The sequence below is a fragment of the Lepidothrix coronata genome, unplaced genomic scaffold (genome assembly GCF_001604755.1).
Source record: "Lepidothrix coronata isolate B3197 unplaced genomic scaffold, Lepidothrix_coronata-1.0 Scaffold59, whole genome shotgun sequence".
Taxonomy (NCBI): Eukaryota; Metazoa; Chordata; class Aves; order Passeriformes; family Pipridae; genus Lepidothrix; species Lepidothrix coronata.
Window position 1 is genome coordinate 2,595,062 of NW_016690239.1, and position 24,409 is coordinate 2,619,470.

Consider the following 24,409-nt stretch of genomic DNA (forward strand, 5'->3'; position numbering starts at 1 on the left):
TCCTCTCCTCCAGCACAGGTGCATTCTTCATCCTGCCCCACCACCCTGCTCTTTGGACACAGGGGTCATCTTCATTTTTCTGTGCTTTTGATTTATGATTAGTGTGTCTAAGTGTTATAATGATTCAAATAATATATAGAAACATTAGACAACTCATGGCCACTGCATTCCCTTCAGAGGAGGTGAGGGAATTGCTGAGTGCACCTCCCTGCTGCTAAGAGCCACCCGGTATTTACACCCTCCGTGCTGCTGCAGGCAGACGGCTGGCAGCAGAGTGTCAGCACTGCCTCCCTTTCCCCATCACAAACACTGCAACTAGTCACAACAGTGTAGACTGAGGAGACGACAAGACAAGGAAGGATCCAGGGCCAGTGGCTGCAGAGTTTGGACCACCACAAGCTATACATTTTATAATAATTTTGTCAACCGCTCCTCCCTTCCTGCCACACCTTCTGCACTATTTGGACTCTCTAAAGCAGTTAAAATTGCACAGTAAATGCTGCCTTCTGCAGAAAGATCTCAACTAGAACTGCTGCCATCCCAGTCTCTGGCAGTTAAGAGACTCTATTATAAAAGTGTTTGCAGATGCAGCTTGCATTGTCCAAGAGAAAAAGCACAGCTAACAATAATGAGATAAAACATGCATTGATGAAGCCTTCCATGCAGCTAGCTCAGCATCAGCTTGCAAGACCCCATGATCCAGATGATATTTTTCGCTTGTTGAGATTGTTGGCCACAATCTCATGGGTACTAGGCTTGGGCAGATGGAGAGGGCTGTTGGAAAGGGATCCAGTTTGGTCCCATTTGCGACAACATGCAGCTGCCAGCCCACTAGATTCTCAAATAGGCTGTAAGGAAAGGAGTGTTTAGGCAGTAATTGAGTAGAAATAAAGGACATTACACACTAAATTTAGATATGAACCCTTTTAAAAACCACTAAAGGTGTTTGCTAAATGAGAGACAGCTCCCTTTCCTATAAGTGACACCCAGGTCTAAGCAGCATCACACTGCCTCTTTCTAGAAAGCACTAGTTGACTTCCTAGCCTGCACGATGCTAAACACAAAATAATCTCTTAGCAGACTTGCCCATCAGCAGAGGAATGAGTACATGATCCATTACAAAATGGAAGACAGAAATCTATTTGGAAAAGACAAATTCATTTTGATTCTGAACATATCATCAACTCAGCAATAAAAACCATTTATTTCCTTCTTTTTCTCTTTGTGTAGTGAGTTTGTGACGGTCCAGTGTGAAAGAGGAAACCATGCAGCAGGTATCTAAGGATAACAGCAAAAGGAGTTCAATTTCCTGCAGACTACACTGTTTTGCAGCTTGTTCTCTATGACACTTTATTCTGACTTTATGGTAGTTCTAGACTTTTAGCATCTAGCCAAATCACAAGTATTTGTTACACATCACTGATGCTGAGACTGTTCTAGTATATACACTGCTTATACTTCGGGTTTTTTTGTAGCTCTGGGAAGGCTAAGACACCGTTCTCCAAGCAAAGAATGTTATCCTCCTCTCACAGGAGGGCAGAATTTGTTCCTGGGTTTACAAAAGCTCCAAGGGTAGCTGGACAGGATTACTAGTGAGGATTATGCAAGGTAGCGTTAAAGAACTACTTCAGAAAAAAAAGGAGGGAAAAAAAGAAAAAAAAACAAAAACAAGTCAGCAGTCAAAACTGTTCTTACAATGTAAGGCTGATCTGTACTACAGTCTTATGTGTAGATCTTATGCGTAGAAAACTACTAAGAGGAAGAGGGAATATTTCTGTTTCAGCTTTCTTTTTAATTAAGGACTAAAGTAATTTGTCCTTTCCCTTTTTTTCTTTTTTTTCTTTTTTTCTTTTTTTTTTTTTTTTTGAGGTTAATATATAACAGTAGTACATAAAAGGTTCAGTTTCAGAGGGAGGGAAGGCGGGTAGTTTACATGTCAGGCCAAATTCAGATCCCATTACTCACATTAGCAAGCAATTGCACAAAAGACCTCAGTTACTTCAGTGGGATTAATCACAGGGTAAGGTTCCACTCAAACTGAATAAGTAGTAAAATTTACCTCTAAATTATGTACAGTTAATATTTTAGAAATCCTAGATAATCTGTATAAATATACACCATCTCCACAAGAGACGAGTTGTAACAGTCAAAGTTCATTGTATTTTTGCATAAAAATGTGTATTTGGTTTCCTAAGAATCCTGAATTTACCAGTCCTCGCAATACTATATGAAAGGTTTGAGAACATAATCCTCAAGCAATTAGAGATAATTATCTAAAAATCTAAATATTTCTTTGCATTACTAGGAATGAGATATCTGAATGAAGTCATTGTAAATTGAGGGAGAATCTTACTTGGCTTAAAAGTTTTGAAACTCCTTTGGCATGCTCAAAATCTGGTCTTCCAAGTACAGCAGGCTCCTTATTCATCTCTCCCCTTCCTTTCTTGTACTCAGCCTTAAAAAAAAAAAAAAAAAAGAAAAAGAAAAAGGAATATGAATCACTAATAAAATGTTTGGTTTCGTTTTATCAAGAGAAGTGTAAGCATTAAAGCTAGTTGAAAAAGTCTCATTTAATGATCTATATTGACCCTACCATTCTGATCAGCTCTGAATAAAGCTCTTCTCAGGGTTCAACTTCTTAACAACATAAAATTTACCTATTGTAAAACATAATGCACAACATTCACAAAATTCAACTTTAACCAAATGCACAGCTTCAGCCTGAGAAATATTGTCCTCCTGATCAAGACAGAATGAATTACAGTGGCTCAGCATTTCTTATGACAGGGTCTATCGTTAACGCAAGATTATTTGTAGCAGCTGAAAGTAGTCTTGAAATAAAACTAGGCTGAGGGGCAGCTTTTTCTGAAATGTAAGGTCAACTTCCACTCTCAGTTTTACCACTGTGATCTTGCTAGATGTCAGTGAGATTGCACTGGTGTAGCAGCGCAGAATTAGTCGCACAAGCTTGGTGTTATGTGATCCCTCCAGCTGAACTGCCTTCCATGCAAATTGCTGCAATTTTTTCCCACAATGCATTAGAAAAGAGCACAGATGAATCAACAATAGGTGCTTTGCAATACCACAAACTAAATTATCCATTGCCTAAAATAGGCTTCTTGTATTACTCAGGCACTATGAATCAGCAAGGACACGTCAAAACAACAGACTGGGAGAAATAAAAGTCCCAAAGCCACTCTAACTCAAGAGAGATTGAACAGCAATTAGTAAATTTGCATGTTGAGCATAATGTGTAATAGGGGCTCCTGGTTTTCAAACAGTCCTGAATATTAAAAGGTGTATCTCAGATCTCAAAACTGTCTCTCCATATGTGCCTAGTCAGTCTCACGTTTAATTATTATCAGTTACTTACAAGCTTGACTCAGGGCTTTTAATATATACATTGTTTGACTTGTCAAAAGAAAATATTAAACTGCATCACACACTGCTGCTTCTCAAACTGCTCCTTCACCTGTCCATTAGCCACAGTCACAGAATTTGAGAGGGGAATTAGAGCCCCCATGCAAGAAGCAGTTCTCAGAAGGACAGAGGGGAATTACATTTTCCTGTCGCTGCCAGCTGAGATGGGAAAAGGAAGCAAAGTCCTGGGATGCAAGCTTCTCTTGCACCAAGGCAAAAAAAGGCTTGCCATGTCTTCTGAAGTGAAGTATAGCATACAAGCATATGATTTATTTTGAAAACGGTTATCATGAATAAAGGTGAAAAAAACCCAACTTTAGTAATTTCAATGTTTTCTTTAGATCAGTTACCAATAATTGCTAAGATCATACTGTCAACATCAAAAAAGGATAAATCCTTCATTTTCTAAAATATCAGGCAACACTGGGGGGTTTTTTGTTGGGGTTTGATTTTTTTTAATCAAATCTCCTATCAGATTTGGGGTTGTAGGTTTTCTGCTCATGACATTGGAGAGTTCCAGCAGCATTCTAAAAAAATCTGATTGAAATTGGATTAAAAAATTACATGTCTAAAAACATACAAATAGAGTAAAAGGAGAACATACATCACTTATTATCTTTGTTATCTCAGTTGCCATCTTTATGTCTGGCCTGTTCAGCACTTCAGTGTACCTATGAGTATCTTGCACATCCTTCTTATAGGATACCTGTCAAACAAAAAACAGTTTTGTTTAAAATAAACAAAAATATTTGAAGTTTATAAATAGGCTTTGAATGACCTATCAACTCAGTCATCAAATTCAATAGAACTCTTCCTAATTTATTCCAACACAGTTCTGCTTGACAGAGATTATATAGTAAGACCCACACACAGGTTACCAGGGTAAGGAAGAAATTCAGAAGCATAAAATACAATACGAAAATGAAAAATGGTTTTGCCTAGAAGCATAGTAGAAAAGACTGAAATATTAGGTTTTATCATTAAATTTCAGAGGATTTTTAAGAGTACAGCTTTTTTTTCCTATGTTGCACTTTTGTAATATAAACTAACCCCCCCCTCTGTTACTGAGCACTGCAGCCTAGCAGATTGCAGCTCCACTGAACAGAAACTGTAATGCTTCCACAGTGAATGTCTTTCTCTATACTAGACAGCCATGTAGCTGGCACGTAATTCAAGGATACAACTCTACCTCAGCATCCCCACAACGCCACTTATCTGCTCCTTTACACAATAATGGGAACAAGAAGGCTGAGTGTTCCAGCATGTTGAGTACAAGACTGAATCTCTGTTTGTGCAAAAGCAACTATTATAATGAGTGGGCTCAGAAACCTTTGGCCAGCAGGCTAAACTACAGGTAGAAGAGTTCAAACATTCTCCATTTAGCAAAGCAATCACAGGAACAACATAGTCCTCAGGGAGATTACAGAGCTCTCAAATTATTCTTCTTTTCCCTCTTCAGGGTTTGTGAACTTTTTCCTTGCTGTAGCACATGTGCCAATCTAAGCCAATTTCCAAGGGCCATCTTAATTTAATTATTCTGAATTATTAGGAAAATCATCCCTGGTATTCAAAGTGTCTGACTAACTGATGTTTCAGGTAAAAGTTTGAGAACATAAAATAAAGTTTCCAGGAAATAGAAAGTATCAAAATAATTCCTGTTTTACTGGAAAATCTTTAAGGTTTTCTTCTGTTGCTTCACAAAGTTTATCAACCTCTCAAGATAGTATTTCACCAGCAAGAAAGTTCTCAGCTTGAAGCTTCTCATCATAACCTCTGGTCCTATTTTCAATGTAAAATTTCACTCTGAGTACAATGCAACAAACTCATAAGCTGCAGCAGTCAGCAACAAATATAATTTGTAGAAATGTTATTGCAAAAAGAAAAGAAAAAAACGCTCTTTTTGGCAAATATTTTACATGCAACAGGAAAGTAATTTTGCGTCCATATGGCTTCAGCTAAGTAGACAAGCTAAACAGGCTTCACTGTTGGCTGCTTGCCCACAAATAGATCTTATAATTTTTAATCTGCCATGACTGACACACAAGTTTAATCACTGATAAATTAAACAAACAAATAGGTTGGATGAATACAGCCCAAAGTATCACATACCTAGAAAACAGAAGTTGATTTTCAAAGCTGGTTTAAACCAGTGGAAGATTTATTTTGGTTATGTTTAGATATTTTTAAGAAACTAGATGTCCAGAGAGGCATTTTCAATTCAGGACTTTACACGAATTTAGTTAATTATATGCTGTTCATCCTAATGACCACATGAAGTGAGGTGAAAACCACAAAGGCAGCAGAAACAGGTTTCTGAATAGCACCCTATCATCCATGTAAATTGCAAATTAAAGGCCAGCATATGTGCTCAAAATAGAAATTAGGAATATAGTGAATTTCACATCAGAGAATCAAGAACAGTGGTGATGAAGTTGAGGAAATGTGGTCACTTATTGCTCCCAAATGACATGATCATATAGTACATGAAATAATGGATTGTGGTTAATTTCAGGAAAAAAGGGGGGGAGAAATAAGACAGTAACAGTCCTTTATATTTCACCATTTCCAATTATACTAGATGCAAGGCCAATTGCTATACCTTTCCCTGAGTGAATTATTATTCTTCCTGCACCTAAACCAGTATACCTATTACTTATGTCGGAGAGAAAGTCATCTAGCATTTTACAAATGTCTGCAATATATATTTGCTCCATTCTGCAGCTTGTCATACTCCGGTGAGAATAAAAATGTTATGCAGCAGAACAGTAGTTTGTCAGAGGTAGGCCAAAGAAAGAAAAAATATGTTTCCCATTTCCTGAATAACCTCAATCCCTGGATGCTGACCCTTTCCCATTGGGACACTGTGCTGGCCTCTATTACACAGCTGCTATTCTGTTCCGTCTAGTGATTTTTTTTTTTAATAGTGCTATGTTAGAACACTAAAACCAGAGCTATTCTGAGAGAGCAGGAGAACAGATGTAGGCAGGGTAAAGCAACCAGCTTGGTGTGTGTACCCATGGGCATCAAGAAGATGGAAAGTGAAGAAGACTACAAGAGGGGAGAAGCAACAAAAGAAAGGTAACAGCAGAAGGAAAGGGGTCATCTTTTCTCCTGAGTTGGTTCAGCTTCTTACCAAGAGGCTCATACCCTGACTGGAATTTCCAGGCATTACACAATGCCCTTATTCAATATTCACTTCAAGGCGTTGCTTAGGCCCTATCAAAAAACATTGCCAGAGGCTCAAGAATTGCTCCTTTTCATGAGGACCACAGGTTTACAAAAAATCTGCTCCAACTGGCCTTTGCATAGTAAAAAATAACTGAGACACCAACAACTTTAGAGCAGAAGTGGAAGACCTAAATGGAGAGTTACATCAAATCAGCTGGAAATGCAAGTGAGAAAGAAGCAGGGATCAAAAAAAAAAAATACCATCTCAAGTTTTGAAGTTGAAAACAGTAAATTACAAATACCAACTAAATTTAAAGTGGGTTTCTACCCCAATTTCACAATAAAAAGTGGTTACATACTTGAATGTTTTTTAAAAATTATAATCAGAACAAAAGACATTTCTCATCTTTAATCCCAAATGTGATTACATACTCTGAATTGTGACTAGCTGTTGCAAAGCATTGAAAATATTGAGGGCTTGCTCATAATTAGACTGATTTTATTAGGGCCAACCATGCAGTTCTTATAAAAAGGCACAAGGTCCACTAAGGATAAACATGCTGATCTATTTACTCCAGCTGAGGGTCTTGAACGTGCTTCACCTTTCATGATGGTGCCAGTGGAATGCACTACAATGCTATAAAATAAGCAGATTTCTTAAAATGCTGTAAAACACCTCAGGTTGTCAGTCAACAAAGAGAAACTTCTACATGGTGAGCCAAGCAAACCTGGGTTTAAGAGATTCAGAACTTTCCTTCAATCTTTTATCTTCTCACCTTTTCCGATATTAAAACTATTCCAAGCTATAGGTAATAAATTATTCGAACATGCACAAACAGCTATGAACACATTTTGTCCTCTTAAGATGCATGCACAGAAGTCAACAAGAAGCTGGGCACACCTATCTGCATGAGAATTTGTCTCTTACTGTTTGTCCCCACTTAGTATTTTCTAAGAACTGTAAGTCCACTAACTAATAGCCTGTCAGCTGTGTCCCTGCCCCCTGTTCTCTCATCTGCACTTTGGGGTCCATCAACACTAAGAAAATAACTAGCTGGTGACAATCATCATAGGCAACAGCTTTTCTGATTCCCACTCAAAGGATGTTGAAAACTGTTTTCCGGCTTGAGTAGAAGAGACAAACACATTTCTGGCCCATTACAGATTGATGCAGTCATCCTTTCCAGTAATGGGCTTGAAAATTGATTGGTCCCAATTACATCGGGAGTAAACATCATTTTCAGCACCAGTTGGAAGCGGTCCAGGGGGACCCACTGTTGACAACCACTGTCAGCAGAAAGTTACTCAGTCAAAGGTGATTTTTCTAATGCAGATGCTGAACAGAGAGCCAGGAGAAGCTTGACTTTAACATGGTCTGCATCAAAACAAACATTAACATTCGAGTATGTTACTGATGGTGTTTAAGTGCATCAGGTTTAAGATCTGCAGATTTGGTTTAATCAGAAAGAATGTACTTTTTTTGTGTGAAGATTGTGACTGCACAATATCCTGAACATGTAAAAAACCTTACTCCTAGGACAATATAGACTTCTTAAATATTCAAATTTAGATGGTGAGTAAAACTTATAAATTATTGTTACCGGCATTATGTGGAGTGGAAAGTGTATACATATACATCAAAAGTTTGCCCAACTGTCAACTAACATTTTAAAAGTGAAAAGAGAAAAGACACCAGAGCTCCAACCTCAGATCTCCAAACTGCCTTTTAAATGTCCACATATGAGTCTATTGCAGTTTTCTTCTTTGTAAAATCAGAACCCTTTCCTTATTTCACACCACGTAATGCTGTGAGGAGAACCCATAATTTTAACCAAGTAGAATGTTTAAATTGCTGTACAAATATTTAACAGTGTTTTACTATTCATAATGCCCAGAGATGCACCAGGGCATGGAACACACAAAACTGTGATCCACAGCTTTGAGTACCTTCACCAAATGCTACATGCAGCTTCCATGTAGGCACAATGTGGCAAGTGGTTTCTTTGCTTTAGAAACTTAGTTGTCATGTCATTTCACTGTCCAATTACATTTCTTCTGTCCACGTGATCCTCAGCTACACACAAGGCAAAACAGTATTTTGTCATCTGATGGTTTTTTTAAGGGCCACCCCCTAGTTTTGGTCCCAAGTTTGGAAACTTCCAGATGAGCTAAATGACATCAGTCAAGCACAGACATCGGTAGGCTGATGGTCCCTACTTCATTGTTCTGCAAATGACTTTGTGTGCCAAAGTCACATCATTAACATTCACTTCACAAAACACAAACAATTTATAGAGAAAAGTACTCTGGTTTGGAAAAACACGCTTTCGTCCAAGCATTCTGTACTATTTTAATTCTTTTTCAAGTATATTTCCTATCATTAAAAAAGTCACTTTTGTTCAAGAGCAATTTTCTTCAATCTAATATGAAAAACAGAAAAACTATTTTCTTATACATGATCACATTGTTCAGGAGATTTTACAGTATTTCCCTGGTACACAGCTTCTGCCCACACTTATAGATAAGAATATTAATGATATTCAAGACAATTTCAAAATATCAGCACAATTGTTTTGTAAGGTGAATATAGTTTTAATTTTTAAAGGAAATTATGCATTTCACAGAGTTGAGTATAAATGTCAGCCTTATTTTAAGGCTGAGTAAATAGCCTTAAACACATCCTAATCCTATTAGATACAAACCCTCATTGTAAAGGTTGAATTGAGTTGGAATAGCATTGTAGGTAAACATGCATATGGGAGCACCATAGGTAAACTGTACTGACTGGTGGATAAAAGAGCTTTGCCCTTCTAGCCCTTCTATAGTTTCCCTTCTTTTTCCCTGTACTTCCAAAGCTGTGATTAAACAGATAGGCTCAAAGAGTTTGGAAAGAAAAATGCTCCACATTTGGGATGCTCACTATCCCATGACTCAAAGATGAAAACTCAACACAGTTCTTAATTAAACCTGTACTTACAAAACACGGAATCCACAGCTATTCACCATGAAGCCAACAGCAGCTGTTTAACTTTCCTGAACAGTAACTGGATTTATGTAACTTTCTCCTTTATGTGTGATAAAGATATATGCCCATTGCACTGCAACTATTCACAAGCAACCAGAAAGAATTTGTTCCTAAACAATTAAACTAACTGGTTAGTTTTATGTTGGATATGGATGGTTTGTCTGATGTTTTTGAAGTTTGCTCAGGCTGAAAATAATTTCCTTCATAATTTTTCATTATTTTTAACATGCAGTTAAAAGTTCTTAATTACCAAAATATCCTTTCCTCCTACATTTGCCTTCATTTCCTTTTTTTTTTTTTGCTTCCTCTAGGAGTGAAAGAAGATGAAACAACTGAATTCCATTTATCCTCACATCTGTACCCTGCTCTCCTTAATTCTGTTAGCAGGTGATGTACAGCTGTAGAAGGGGAATAGGGTTTGCACTAGCGTACTAATCCTCAGACCATGATGAATTCGATACAGAAACTCATCTCATATTCCTCCTGGTCCCACCACTTTCTCTGAGGGTGATTCTCATCTCTCTTTCCAACATTATTTTCTTCCCTAGTAGTCCACCATCATTTCTACTGCTAGGTAAGAAAAACCCTCTGGTTTATGGGGAGAGACATGCATGTTTCCAGCTCCTACGCTCTGTCAGCGTGACATCCTGATGCTTCCAACGGCAGATATGGACAGAGTTTGACAGGAAGAGGGAATTTTGTAATCAAGGTAGGTCGCAAATTACTGCTGGGAGTTCCAATGTAGGTATTTCCCAGCAGAAGAAAAAGTTATTCCTCAAACATAATGCTTCCCTGAAGTTTTCCAGTAGCCTTTTAATCAGCAGCCAGCTGTCAAGATTCTGCACACACAGATATCTAATATTGACATTTAGTTTTCAGCCTACATAACCTAAGAGTGTTTGTTACACTGTCAGTAGGCAAGATAGGGTAAATTTAAGATAATTCAAAATGAACACCCAAGCTTCATTTTCTATACTATTAGAAGCAAAAAAATATCCCATGTATCTAGGAAAAAACAGTTGCAAAATGACATCTACTTGACTTACCTAACGGGAATGGAAATGGATCATAACTTTAAAGGTAATTACACATCAGCTGTTCTTAATAGCTTTGTGTACCCTTTAAAACGACCTCACTATTTTAACCAATCTTCTCCTAAAATTCACTTTTCTTATAAGTAAGCTCTTACAAAACCTAAAACTAACATACGTTTTTCTTCAAAGTTGTGTTTGTATCATTTAAGACACTAATCTGAGTAGAATTTCTGCCCTAAGCAATGGTGCATTGAGTTACTATAAGCTAGCTTAACCATGAAATCAAACCTGACTTGATTCTAATATAAAATGTAAATACTATTATTATTAGGTTTTTATACTGTGAAAACCTACAAAACTTAAAGAAGATAACAAGCAGCTGAAAAACAAAAAAAGCAACCAACTTTCAAAATATTGCTAAGCACTCCTAATTATCTGTAAATTATTTGTAAATTATCTAAATAATACTACAAGAACAAATACTTTAGTCAAATGGTATAAACCGGTGCCAGGCATCAAACTGGACTCTATGGCTCAGATTTTGCAAAATAAATCATAAATTATTCTATTAAATTCTTTGAAACTTACTTGATATGTATTTATGAGATAGGAACAAAGTTATTCATGCATATAAAAGTGTGCAAGAGCAGAGTAGAAATAACCCATTCTCTCCTCTGTACAGCACCCCTGAAGAACTATCCAAGTATTGACAGCATAAGACACTGAAATAACACTGCCCTTCATGTAAATGAAGAACTTTATATACTTTCAAAGTACAAGTAGCTACAAGTGAATTCAGAAAACCTGTTTGCAATTTTATTTCAAAGCGATAGCACTTAATAGCAGTTAAAATAAACTGATAACTGATAAAATAACTGATAAAGAATAACAAACACTTTTCACTCCAATTCAGGATAAAAGTCACATACTGTTAACTCAGCATATTTTATACACACATCATGTCCCAAATAACTTCAGAGCAAGTAGTGTATAAAAAAATACCAGCTAATAAAATATGAAAATATTCCATGCCCAGTTCATTTCAGTTAGCTGTAGCAGATGTATCTACCGAAAAACAAGCACACTCATTTCAGATGGGGGAGTACTTACATCACTCTGGTGTTTACTGACTTCCATGGCATGCTTAACATCTGGAGGCTCCTTCATTCGTGCGTAATCTGAAGTTCCTTTCTCAGCATCATGTTTTTGTTTATAGAGTACCTGAAAGAAGCAATATTATACTTTTGCGACCTGAGCAGAGCAGGTATAATAACATGAGCTGGGTTAAACCCAGTGTCATAGTGTGCCTGTATTGAGGAAGATACATAATAAATAATTAAACTCCTTAATGGAACCAGCTCCTTAATGAAATGAGAGCAGCTTCTACCCAAAACAGAGACATATAAGGTAGAGTCAGCAGAGAGATTTCTCTGCAACTGTTATTGCAACAGAGGCATGAGTAGACAGGGGGAAGAAAAAGCAATATACAGAAACAGAAAATTAAGCTTAACAAGGTGAGAAGACAGATCAGGGAAAAGGATAAGCAAAAGATTTTTATTTGCTCAAAACACATCATTTTCGGGGGGAAAACAGGTTATGCATTTTTCATAAACAAACAGTTTTACATTAAATACTCATAGCCCAAACTTCTCTTTCTCCTGCTGCTAGGAAACTACTAGCACAATATGCATTTTGACTAGCCCCCAAGTTCACAAAGAAAAATAATATTTACATTCAATTCACATCATGGTAAAGGAAAATGTAATCGAATTGTGAGTTTATAAACACATTTATTTTTATAATAGAAAAGGAGCTCAACATTGGGCATTTATCCAGCTTTCACTGTACTGTGTTATACTTACATATACATATATTCATATACCAGAACTGCCCAAAAAGCTGATCTTGCACTTATCCTTGTCAGAAGCTTTTAGGCTTATATTAAGAAAATTCACCAGGTTTTGATGCCTAAAAAGCAGCAAGCATCAAGAAAATTCATTTTCTAACAGCTCTCATGAACAAGCACTAAAATAATCCCCAAGGAAACAGCAAATACTAAATAAGATTGATAGATGATCAGAAGAAGTATTGAAACTAAAACCCTTGAGAGCAATAGAAGAATACTGTGAAAGTTTTGAGAGAACTCTCAACTACGGTGATTCAGACTCTTAGGACTGTGAGAAAAGGCTGTATCTGTTTCTGTTTAAAGCAGCACAATTTCGTCTGAGTCACAGAGTAAGGTGCCCAAGGCAATATGTTAGTATCTGCTCTGACTATCTTGGATTACAAAATAATATATAGGCTGAGAGATTAAGACAAAAAGGAGGGGGAGGGGGTATTTTTCCACTGCTACTATGTGAATGAAATTATCAAATCAGGAAACTTAAAATGTGCCACCTCCTTATACAATGAAACATGATCAGGCCTCTGGAGAAACAAACACAACTTAAATTGAAACAAAAAGAATCCATAACTTGCCTACATCTGGCAAATGGAAAAGCACATAATCTTCAACAAGACCGAAGCATCGCTAACAAATGATTCCCAGCAAAAGTGTAATTACTATACAAACATATGCCACAAAAACTCTTCTGCAACTTCTCCTTGCTTACACTGTCACTTTTAAGATGTTCCCCCGCCAATTAACACGATTCTGAAAAGCAGCCCCATACAGTTACTTCCAAAATCTACTAATTTACAAATATTTTATTACATTACCACTTTGCTGGTTCAACATCTCTATTTTTCTCTTGGCAGGTGGGCTACATAACGACGACATCAAAACACAACAGCACATCACCTCCCACCATGAGAAAATTAACAGGAATTACAATTCAGCATCCAGTATCTTGAAAAAGATGACCATTTCTTTATTAAGGTAGTAAGATTTCACTTGCTATTTGGCATCTGTGTTCCTTCTATTATTTCAGATTATTCCAATTAACTCACTGAAGTAATCTAGAAGCAGTCACAGGCTAGGAGGAATTCAAAGGCTGTCTAGTTTAGTTTTGGACATTTTAGTGCAAAACTATTCCTAGATTTGTAAATCAGTTTCAAGGAAGCACAAAAGAATAATTATTATTATTTCATCAATAGTCTTAGAACCATTATTTTACAGGTTAGTGTGCGTACATTTATTTCTCAACTCATGTTAATTTTCAAGTTTTAGCTAAACTGAATTTCCTTTATCAAATCTGCATAAGAAACTACTCCAGAGAGAGATCAAGCATTACAGGTCACTGACATAACCTCTACCCTTTAGTGGCACCATTTATTAACTTGAGAAATGCAAGGCAATTATTTAAGTAGGTATGACTTCAGATTGAACTAATTTGTAAGTACTCATTTTTTATTTTTCTTATCTCTCTTGTACACCAGTGTGTCAATAGGAAGCTGCATTAAGGAAGGCTTTGTGCTCTTTTAACCTAGCTCTGACCCTCTGTTTTGTCATACTTTAAACACTATTACATTTTTTTTATATATTTCCCTTTATAGTCAGTAAGCTGAGCTCTGAACTTAAAATCCACAAAGTAGGATTTTGTAGGAGGAAATGTTCAAAAACACAGAAAATGTCAATTTAATCTCTACACAGAGAATTAGATTAACTAGTGTATTCATGTAAAACACAAGTATAGAAGTCTAGGAGACTAATACCTGCCAGCATAAAACAGGAAATTTTGAACATGACATTTCATACCATAAAAAAAATTAAATAATTACATAAAACAGTCTGATAATGTGTAATATTATTGTAAGTGATGCAGTAAATCACAATTTTTTTATTGTAGTTTAAAAAACCCTCTGAAACTTTCTCTGGAAGTTGTAAATATTGCTAAAGATTCACTTGGCTCATCATCTTTAAAACCAAACAGAAAATACCGTTAAGCATTGACATATAGTTACTCTTTGAGGTATTGCCCTGTGCAAAGGAGAAAATTAAACTGCCTTCAGTTTGCTTTAGATTATTCCTTTCAGATAAGAGGAAAAACAGTGCAATCACGTCTTATGGCAGAAATAAAGTGATGAAAAAAGTGATGAAACACTTACTTTTTTCCAACATTGTTTTCCCTTCAAGCAATTTTAAATACCTTTATCATTGTTTGTGACACCTTATTAAAAAACAATCGTTCTACGTAAGGAAGTATTCAGTATACTGAATCTTGTCTGATCTTCAGACAAGAAAAAGACTTTGCACGGAGCTAGCAATGATCAGAAGTTTTCCTTAAGAAATATTTTCCACAGGAAAACTGCAATTTTTCAAAAATATGTCCACTTCCTCTCAGGAAAATCAACATTGAAGGCTCCCTGCCTAGACTGCTCCCATCAATTTTATTTTCTCACTGTAGAGAACAGGGAAATTGGTGAGAGCTTTTGTAGACTGGCAAGGAAGGTGAAGTTACTCAGTGAGGACAGGGACTTCTCTCTCTAGCTTACCCTGGGGACAATGGTGACAAAAGTGAGAGAGGGAGCAAAATCTGGTTGCTCACCCTCAAGAAAGCTACTTAGAAGTCAACAGTCAAATTTCCTGTGTAGAGGAAAAAAATGAAATTGAGAAAAGCCACCCAAGTATGTGGGGCTATGAAACTTCTTTTTCATTCTCATGAAACATTTTTTCCCATAAAGACTGTCATGATTTTTTGGTTACAATTTTAGATAGATGTCCTTCTCTATGGGTATTTATTTATACCTTTGTGCCAGTTCTACATAAAACACAAAAAACCAAATGTGGGTTTCATGAAAAAGCCAACAGAGATGGTCTTGTTTTAGGCTTTCCCGAGTATCTTGAAGGGGAATTGAGCATGTATCAATACAGTCAATATGGGGGAGAAGCTCCACTGGAAGAGAACCACATTTGTCAGGGCGCTGTACTCTCCATTGTGGCAAGATCCATATGCCAGTGCTGACCTTGCATGGCTGCAACCCTACAGAATGAGGTCCTGGCTCTGCTGAAGTTACTGACAATTGCCATATGAGTTAAAGCATGCAAATGTGGTCAATGGTGCTGTGGCAGTCTGTTTGCTCTGGAGAGGACAATGTAGGTGAAATCCCATTTTCTTGTGAAAAATGGGAAATTTCCCCTAGTTGCCCCCAACTCCCTAAATGATGAGTGTGATTTGAAACAGTGTATCAAATTACTAAATTGGGCTAGATCTAGGTAGGCTGAAGACAGAGCTGCTGGGCAGCAGCAGTACAGCAACACCATTTCAGGAGCAAACATCAAATCATGGCAGAGATCCTTTGCCGAGAGCACACCTGTGTAAGGAGATCCCCCAGAACAGGTATGCCAGCCTGTGCTAGCAGGTAGCAGCAGGGAGAGTCAGTGGCTCTCCTTCCTTCCGCACCATGATCCCCTAGTCCAGATGCAAGTGCTTGGCATCTACCAAGAACATGGCACCACAGAGCGAGAAAACCCCTGCTTGATCTGGCTACAGAAGCACTCAAGCCCAGCATTTCATCCAAGAAGCATGAAAAAGGAGTCAAAGGTGTAAATTTGTTCCAATGTGGATGGGAAGGAGGATATGTACTCGTATTTTCCACCTCTCAGGAAATCAGCACCTACATAAAATCAGCTTAGTGTAACTGGGAAACAGACTGCAGTTCTGTGCTTGCAGCAGCCTTTTTGCAGGAGGGCTGGTATAATGGCCAGCTGGTGCTGCTCTCTCTCCTTCCTATGGCATATCTGTAGTCTCCTCCTGAAGTGATGACCTGTAAATTCACAAACCCAGCTAGACAGATGCAGCAAAAAACCCCTCTGCCACATCCTGACCCAGCTGGAATGTGAAATCCTTGTATTAGCTACTTAGGTACCACAGTGATAGGCACAATATGGATTAGATTTGAATACTGTGAAGAACATTTTCACTAGAAAATCCCCTGAGATCTCTCTCAAAGTAGCATTAAATTCAGGTCCACTGCAACTGTAACCACAAGTTGGAAAAATGTGTCAGCATATCTTTAAGTTTTATGGTAGATTATGATTTATAATGCAACTATTCCTAAGGGAATGGTATGAATTTTACAGGGAAAATTTCTGCTTAAATATCTCATCCTATATGCGTATTTGTTTCTCTATGACTGTTGTATGATTGAAGAAAACCTTCAAAAACTATCAAATAAAAAACCTTAAAAGGGTTTTTTTGATGAATCAATGGTTTCACTTTTAGTCTCAGTTATTTGTCTCTTCTGCCACATCACCAATGTTAATTAATCCCATTTGTGTAAACTAATGTAGAATATAATAATTTGGAATGAATCCGGGAGTGAATCTGTGGCAAAATAGTTAACTAATGTTTTATAAATCGAGCTAACAGTTATACAAGTTTAATTCCCAATTTATTTCTACTGTAATTCCTCTAATCACTCACTTTTCAGTGAAATGTCACATTAATGACATTTCAGCTACTGTGCTGCTTTAACCTGAGTGTATATATGTTCCACTTCAAACTAAGAAAACTAAAATATATGTTATTATATTTGCTTAATATAGCCTTGATTAAAACACTGTTTTATATCAAAACATTTCTCTACAATGTGTCCTGACATTTCAGTCCTTTCTTTTGGTATTTTCCTTTGTCTGAAAAAATATCACTGCATTAGAGGAATGCTTATTGAAATACAGTCAATATTATGGATTTAGGAGCATGTTCACACGCTGGCTGTATTAAACTGTATCTTTAAGAGAGGAGAAAGTAAAAACAAGAAAAATGTGGAAATGTTTGGTGGACAGAAAGCAATGACCATCTATCAGCTGTAATTCTCATGAGTAACAATGAAAATCTCTAGCTCCATTCATATTACACATACTTAACATTCGCAATTCCACTGAGATCAATGGAAGTGAAGGGTCACCTGCTTACATTTAGGGTATTATATTTTTAAGCCCCCGAAGGCAACTGAAGTGGAATTTACTATTTTGCTGGTTGTTTACATGCTTTACACTACCTTTAATATACTTCATATTTTTAATTCTATAAAATTCGTTGTATTAGTATGTAGACCATCACAAATACATTTACTGCTATCAGTAAGTGCCTGTAGAAGTCATTAAAGATTTTATTCTTTTGCCTTCAGCATCAAACATTTTATATAGCTAATACAACACCCAACAGGAAATAGTTGTTATATAAGATTCATCTATTCTATAAGCACAGTGCAATGTCACTGAATTCAGTTAATTCCTTATTGCATTCATGGATTTCTAATGGATTTATGAATGCACTAGCAGCTTTTAAATGTATATTTAATAAACATAACAATGTCAAAAGATTGTCAACATTTTAAAACTGAGTAGTTCTTGAAGTTAAGAAGTTATGCTGATAAACTGTGGTTGATAAACTCATTCAAATAAATCAAGCCAGCAATCAAGTGTCTGTGCAAATATTTTGTTCAAATTGGCCATATTCTGACACACAGTTAATCTAAAAATCATTTTGCAATTCTAAAAATTGTACCTTGCTCTGAAGCTGCATTAATTCTTTTGCAAATACACTGTCAATTGTGGCTGGCATCTGCTGATAAAGAGAGTTGGAAAGGTCTTTTTTAGCAGCTCCTTTGTACTTCACCTAGAGGGCAGAAAAAGGTGACATATAATGCAAAAATTAAGACACAGTAAACATATTACCTATTTTTTCTAGTAAGTAAAATGACATAGGCCATTAGAACTGGAAAAATTTAAAGCTGTCATTAACTTCCAAGCAAAAACATATTTAAATAATACTTTAGGTGGATGCATCTAATTCACAAAACAATGCAAAATATCTACTAATTAAATTCAATCATTTGGAGGGGAGTATAAAATAAGGTAGCAAGGCAGATTTTTTTATATTTTTTCAAATAATTTTCAAAATCAAAACATCTTTTTTCTTTCTCCTTTCACAAGTTTTGCACAACGGAAGCAATGAGAGGCCAACAACAAATATTTTACCAATTAATAAGTATCAGCAATTAAATGTAGCTGGAAAGGACGGGAACATTGAAATTAGCATGTCCACCATAATTTCTACTTAATCTTTTCATATTACAGTCTCATTTTTTAATTACTTTTTACTTATCCTGTATTTCCTCCAGTGTTCAGTACTAGCAATTCCTCACAAAAGGGCTTCACAAGAGAGACCAGAATAATAGTTCAAAATCTGTGAGGCTTCTGCTTCATATATAAGTTTTTCAAATTCATAAAAACAATGTCAAGTGCAGCTGTGAAAGTGATCATAAATACCAAAAATATTTTAAATTATACTGTCTAATGTCATTAATTTACTGTGCAATATACAGTTCTTCATTAGAGGCTAATTCCCCATATGTATATATCTATATAAATAATTTGCTCTAATAAATTTTCCAAGCCAGAGGGCTCTTTTTCACTGTTGTGGACATGCTGTTAAGAATTTCAGTGTCCAAGTTTTGCAAAAACAGGTTATGGGACACTAGAGGTCAGTAATTTACAAGATAAACCATCCATCACATCATTAGCTTCAGGTAATGTTGCAATAAGCAGATAGAGTGCTCAAAGTGTGGTAACATAAAACATAAGGGGTTTAAAAATTTTAAAAAACCTTTATATCTCTAAATCTTTGATTTATAATTAGCAGCTTTTCTTTGGAATCAGATGGATTAGATAAATATTCGCTATATACTTTACTTTTGTAGACTGCAATAGTCTGCCTCTTATAAAGTGTGATTACATCAGATTTACTCCCCTTGGAGTAATGCCACTCTTTCTTAGAATACTGAAAGATAAATACAACAAAAATATTCACTAGATGCACTTCTATTGGATGTAGCCACACAGCAAACTCTTGGATATCAGAAAGAGATTACAGAATGTACATAAATTATGTAACTTCAGACAGAGATATTGGAGCATTCTTTATCATAATAATAAAGGTAACACAAAAAACGAGGCACCAAAAATTTACGTCTTCCAAGAGTCACAGTGACAGAAAAATCACCCAGAAGCAGTGATTCCCAAACAAAGCAACTCTCTGCCTTGTAAAACTCCTGCTGCTCTTCTTACCTATGGAAAATAATCAGAGATGCAATTCTACAGCACCTTGTACCTAGGACATGAAGAGCTGGCAGTAAATGCTGCTCTGGCATTTTGGAAGCTGTTACTCTTTCTTTGCCACTACAGTTGTGCGTGTGTGTGTGTGTGTGTGCATGTCTGTGTACACGAAGACCTAAAAACTCTGACACAGGGAGGCATGCAAGTGCTCAGGCAACCCACAGATGGCATTGACCCGATGTCTGCCCCAGGTCCCTCGCTGAAGAAGGACAGGGATGGTAACAAAGGAAACAGTTCCCTTCTCTCCTGTTTTATATCAGGCTGTGAATTCTCCACAGCAGGGAAACTTTGCACAGGTGAAGTTTGCAAACTTCATCATTGCAGAGCAAGTAACAAAAAAATTCTTTTCCTATTCCTCGGTTTACCCACCCATAAAATGGGATAGCTAGGACTGGCTCAGAACCATTAGCAAAGTATCTTCAAATCCCAAAATAAAAGTATCACATAATTCCAAATTATTATTACTCACATATACGGTATATATTAATTACAGCCTTTTAAGTCACTTTAGCTATAAACAGAACTGTTATTTGAAAGAAGCTGTCCTTCCCCTGCTAAAAGTCACAGTATCCAACTGAGAGACTTTTTAAGAAGGATAAGAAGCCAAGAAAATTCTTCAGCCTTTTAGATCTTACCTCAGAAATAAAAGCACCGACACTTTTCACATGTTTTAGCTGCGGGGTGTCAGGTACAAATATGCACTTGCCTTTAGATTTTTTAAACTCTTCTTTATAGTGTATCTACAAAGAGAAGAAAAAAAAGTTTAATTGTTCTTAAACACACACACACACAGAAAAATAAACAACAGCTATTTTTTACTTAAATATTTTTTATTATTATTATTTTATTTTATCCATGGATACTATTCTGGATGGCTTGCAAGTACCTCTAGCTGGATCAAATTAAACCATAAAGGGAAACACCCAGTTCTCACACACAGTACCAGGACTATGTAAAAGTCACAGAACTCTTTAATAATAAAGATGAAAAAGATAGGATTTTTTTCTATATATCTACAGCACATTTTCACCACCGTTGCAGATGTTTTAGTATGTCTAAAGAAAGAAGAATCAAATAATTGATCTCCTTGATCCTTGATCTCAAAGATAAAATTGTTAAACTAACTTCTAACACAGACATAGCAAGCACAGAATCTGTATAACATCATCAAATGCCCCTTTCTGAATCCAAGAGTTCAATGAATAAATTCAGAAGGCCACTGCCAAACCGTTACCTACAAAGCACCCAACAGAAATGACATGCAAGGATTAAAAGAATTTAAGACGAAATAAATTTTAAATTGAGCCATTTTTAAAGTGTGTATGCACAAAGGAAACAATTTTTGAAACAAAACACCGTGATATATTTTGCCAAAAAAATAGAAACACAATTTTTTTTTTAACAACTAACCTTTTTCTTACCATGGGCAAACAGTGTGGGCAGGTACCACACCACCTGATGAAGTCAGAGTTACTTATTTGTATTAGTGAGACTATAAGAAGGATAAAATCTATGGACATGATTAACAGGTAGGTACCTTTATTATATAAGAACTTCATGAAGAAAGATGATGAATTATGATGAGATGGACTAAATAAGTTTTAAAAACAGACACTTTACATGGATAGCCTTAAATGCTTTTAGTGATATTTCTTTCTTTGTACATACAATAGTTTAGATCAATGCAAATTTAATTATTTAGTACTAAGCTCTTTCATGGTTATTATCTACTACCATTTCTGTAACCCCATTTTCACATTCTGCATAACAGCAGCTTGCATTTATGCACTCTAGACTTGCTGACAAGCACTGACAGAAGCAATATGATCTGCATCCGAGCATTACAGAAATATGCAGTCTTAATTTCCTCTCTCTCTGAATCTTTAATGGATATCACAAGTTCTAGTCTATGCTTCTCTACAGGGACCTGGAAAATTCATGAGAAGGATGGCAGCTTACACAAAATCAGCTCCTGTACATTCTGATGCAAACTTTCTGTACACTGCAAAATGGACTAGATAATGCTGAATTCATCTCAAACTCATGATTACTTAATCCTCACACAGTAAACAACTTTAATATTGAACTTATCCACATTTGGACTACTGAAAGAATCTACATCTCATTACCAAATCATATTGTCTGCCTTTGTGGATTACGGTCTATTTTAAATAAAAACTGTTTGGTGAACAATGAGTGTAACATTACTGTGTCATGATTTTATTCAGGGATCACAAAACCAGTGGTTCATGTAACCTGTGTATGACACTGTACTCCAAGGTAATCACAGAGCAATATACAAAAAAAGTGCAGTTTTATGAACACATGAGCAGGCACGCACTGTTCAATATGCCCACATGCATGGGAAATCTATGGAGCTGACTGCTTACTGGTTAGGTTTGATGGCATTCCCAGTAGGAACTCCTGTAAAACTGTGACTCTGGTAGAGGAGACAGAGAGTCTTGCTGCTCACAGCTTAGATAAATCACCCATAGATATCAAAAGCTGACTGTAATTACATCCATTTTAATTACAGAGCAATAATTACATTTAAAACTCAAACATAAAAGCTTCCTAAGGTGTATCTTAATTGGAGGGAATGACAAAACACGACCAGAAGAAACAATCTGTTCTGCTGCAAAAGTCATGCTTTCAAACTACCCAAAACCAGTAAAGGACTAATGCCACCCCCTTACTCCTTTATTATTCACATTTATTATGGTAACCCACAGAGGCCACAAAATGGACACAAATGGACCATTTAGAAAGGACATATAACAAAATGTTTGTTCAAACTGTGATCCAACACACTCCATTCTGCTACAGAATTGTCCACATTGCTTGGAAACAGAAAGATGGAAGATGATATGCAACAAGTATAATGAAGTCATGACATCTGCAGTTAAAAACAAATCTATTGTAAATGATGCAACCAAGATGTTCAAGAGGTTGGCTACAAGTGAACATAACCAATGGCTGGAAGGAATAGGCAGAGAAGCTAACATTCCTCTTCAAGGTTTGGAGTTAAACATTCAAATGTCTAAAATACTAAATAGGAAATTTTGCCTGCAAATGACTTGCTCTTCATAACAAAATACGCTGTTTAGACTGAGCAGATCCGGTAAACCTTGTGAAAAAAACAAATAGGAAAAATTTGCATATGATGGCCTGGAGCCACTGCTCTTTCAAAAGGTCCAGTTTCTCTCCTTATCCTTTTCTTCTCCCTGACTCATCATAAAACTATCTCTAACCAGCAGCACAGCTATCATGTAAAAGTGGATTAAAATTCCTAGACAACCATCAAAACAGCAAGCTTCAAGCTGCATTTGTTTCTTAATGGATGTCACATGGAAAGATCAACTTTATAAAACAAGGGCATCCAACCTTCAGGTTGAAGCTTTCCAGTTTGCCAAAAAAATTCATCTCATCCATGGCCTGTTCCATCAGCCTTTTCAAGGGAGAAACACAGAGGGAGACTGTGGACTAAAGGAAAGGCTCGAATGGTAACAGCTTAATCCAAGCAGCAACCATTGTATTCAGGGGTACATACTAATCTAACTTTAATATAAATAACCATGTCAATAGTCATCATGCCAAGATCCACTGTAGAACTGTCATATCTCAAATACCCATTTAAGTTTGGAAAAACAACAGAGCTTCCTATCTAGCTTTTATGCTAAAACAAAAGGGAACTTTTTCCACTAAGGACTCACTTTCCAACCCTACATTAATTAATTTAGAATCTCTCATAAGACTAAGAACTGTGTTGGACCACAGATCCATCTAATACAAAATCCTCTCTATGTGGTTGCAGCAACCTAGAGAAAAGCATGAGAAAATAAATGGCAGGCGTATAGTACTATTACTGTACAGTATTTTAGTAGTCTCCAGCAATTTGGACCTCAAAGTCCTCCTGAATTAGAGGTGTGGCTAGTAATGGCAAGTGAAGTGGAACACCTGCACCCAGAATTAGGTGGTCAGAACCCTGTTGGTATGAGTGGAAAGGCACGCTGCTCCTCCACTTGACTCTACGTCTCTTTGGCCTTTATAACAGAGACATGATAAAGCAAGGACAGCTAAATGGCAAGTAGTTCTACTTTTTATATAGGAGAAAAGATGCACTGCTACCACACATGACCAAAACTGAGCAGAATTCTCAGTGGCAGAGTGTCTGCCATTCTACTGAAAAGGATTATGACAGTTTGGTCAAATATCATGTATAATAATTCCTGTCTCTGCTTATGAACAGTATTGACAACATCACACCCCATAATCAAAACAAATATGAAAATACGCCACAAGCAAATGGATGGGCGCAATTTCAATATGAAAGAGAAAAGGCCTGGAAAGGAAGGTAATTCATATAAGTCAAACACACGACAGTTTTGAAAACATCTGTGGAATTAAATTGCATCATGAAGGGAGATTAAATGAAATGGCTGTTGAGAGAAACAATCCAGGGATATCACAGCCACAGAACAAACAACTGCCAACCTCAAATGAAACTGGGGATTTCCTCAAGAACAGGAGCACATTAACACAACTTCCCCTACATACAGCTCAAGGCTGACAGCTATGCATGCACTAAGGACTGCCATCATAACACTTTTTTAAAACCACATTGCCAAATTAAAGTCAGCCAGCAAAGAATGCAGGGCAAGCATAATGCAACCCCAGTATCTCAGGTATGTGCACTCCTGG

At 36.6% G+C, this 24,409-nt stretch overlaps 2 protein-coding genes across 8 annotated transcripts in view; both read right to left on the minus strand.

Moving 5' to 3' along the window:
• The window catches only part of LOC108498458 (LIM zinc-binding domain-containing Nebulette), a 254,776-nt gene that overhangs the window by 67,710 nt on the left and 162,657 nt on the right, over positions 1 to 24,409 (minus strand). The gene's annotated exons all lie outside the window — the stretch shown is intronic.
• LOC108498457 (nebulette-like) overlaps positions 1 to 24,409 on the minus strand; it is a 106,435-nt gene that overhangs the window by 32,132 nt on the left and 49,894 nt on the right. For 4 of the 5 annotated variants that reach the window (XM_017817227.1, XM_017817226.1, XM_017817225.1 and 1 more), the window contains 5 exons: positions 20,344 to 20,448; positions 18,099 to 18,209; positions 11,758 to 11,868; positions 4,025 to 4,126; positions 2,354 to 2,455 (listed from right to left, as the gene is read on the minus strand). In XM_017817227.1, coding sequence (XP_017672716.1) covers positions 2,354 to 2,455; positions 4,025 to 4,126; positions 11,758 to 11,868; positions 18,099 to 18,209; positions 20,344 to 20,448 — 531 coding nt within the window. Of the gene's footprint in view, positions 1 to 2,353; positions 2,456 to 4,024; positions 4,127 to 11,757; positions 11,869 to 12,509; positions 12,553 to 18,098; positions 18,210 to 20,343; positions 20,449 to 24,409 lie in introns of those variants that run through there. The other variant, XM_017817229.1, reaches the window with a different exon arrangement.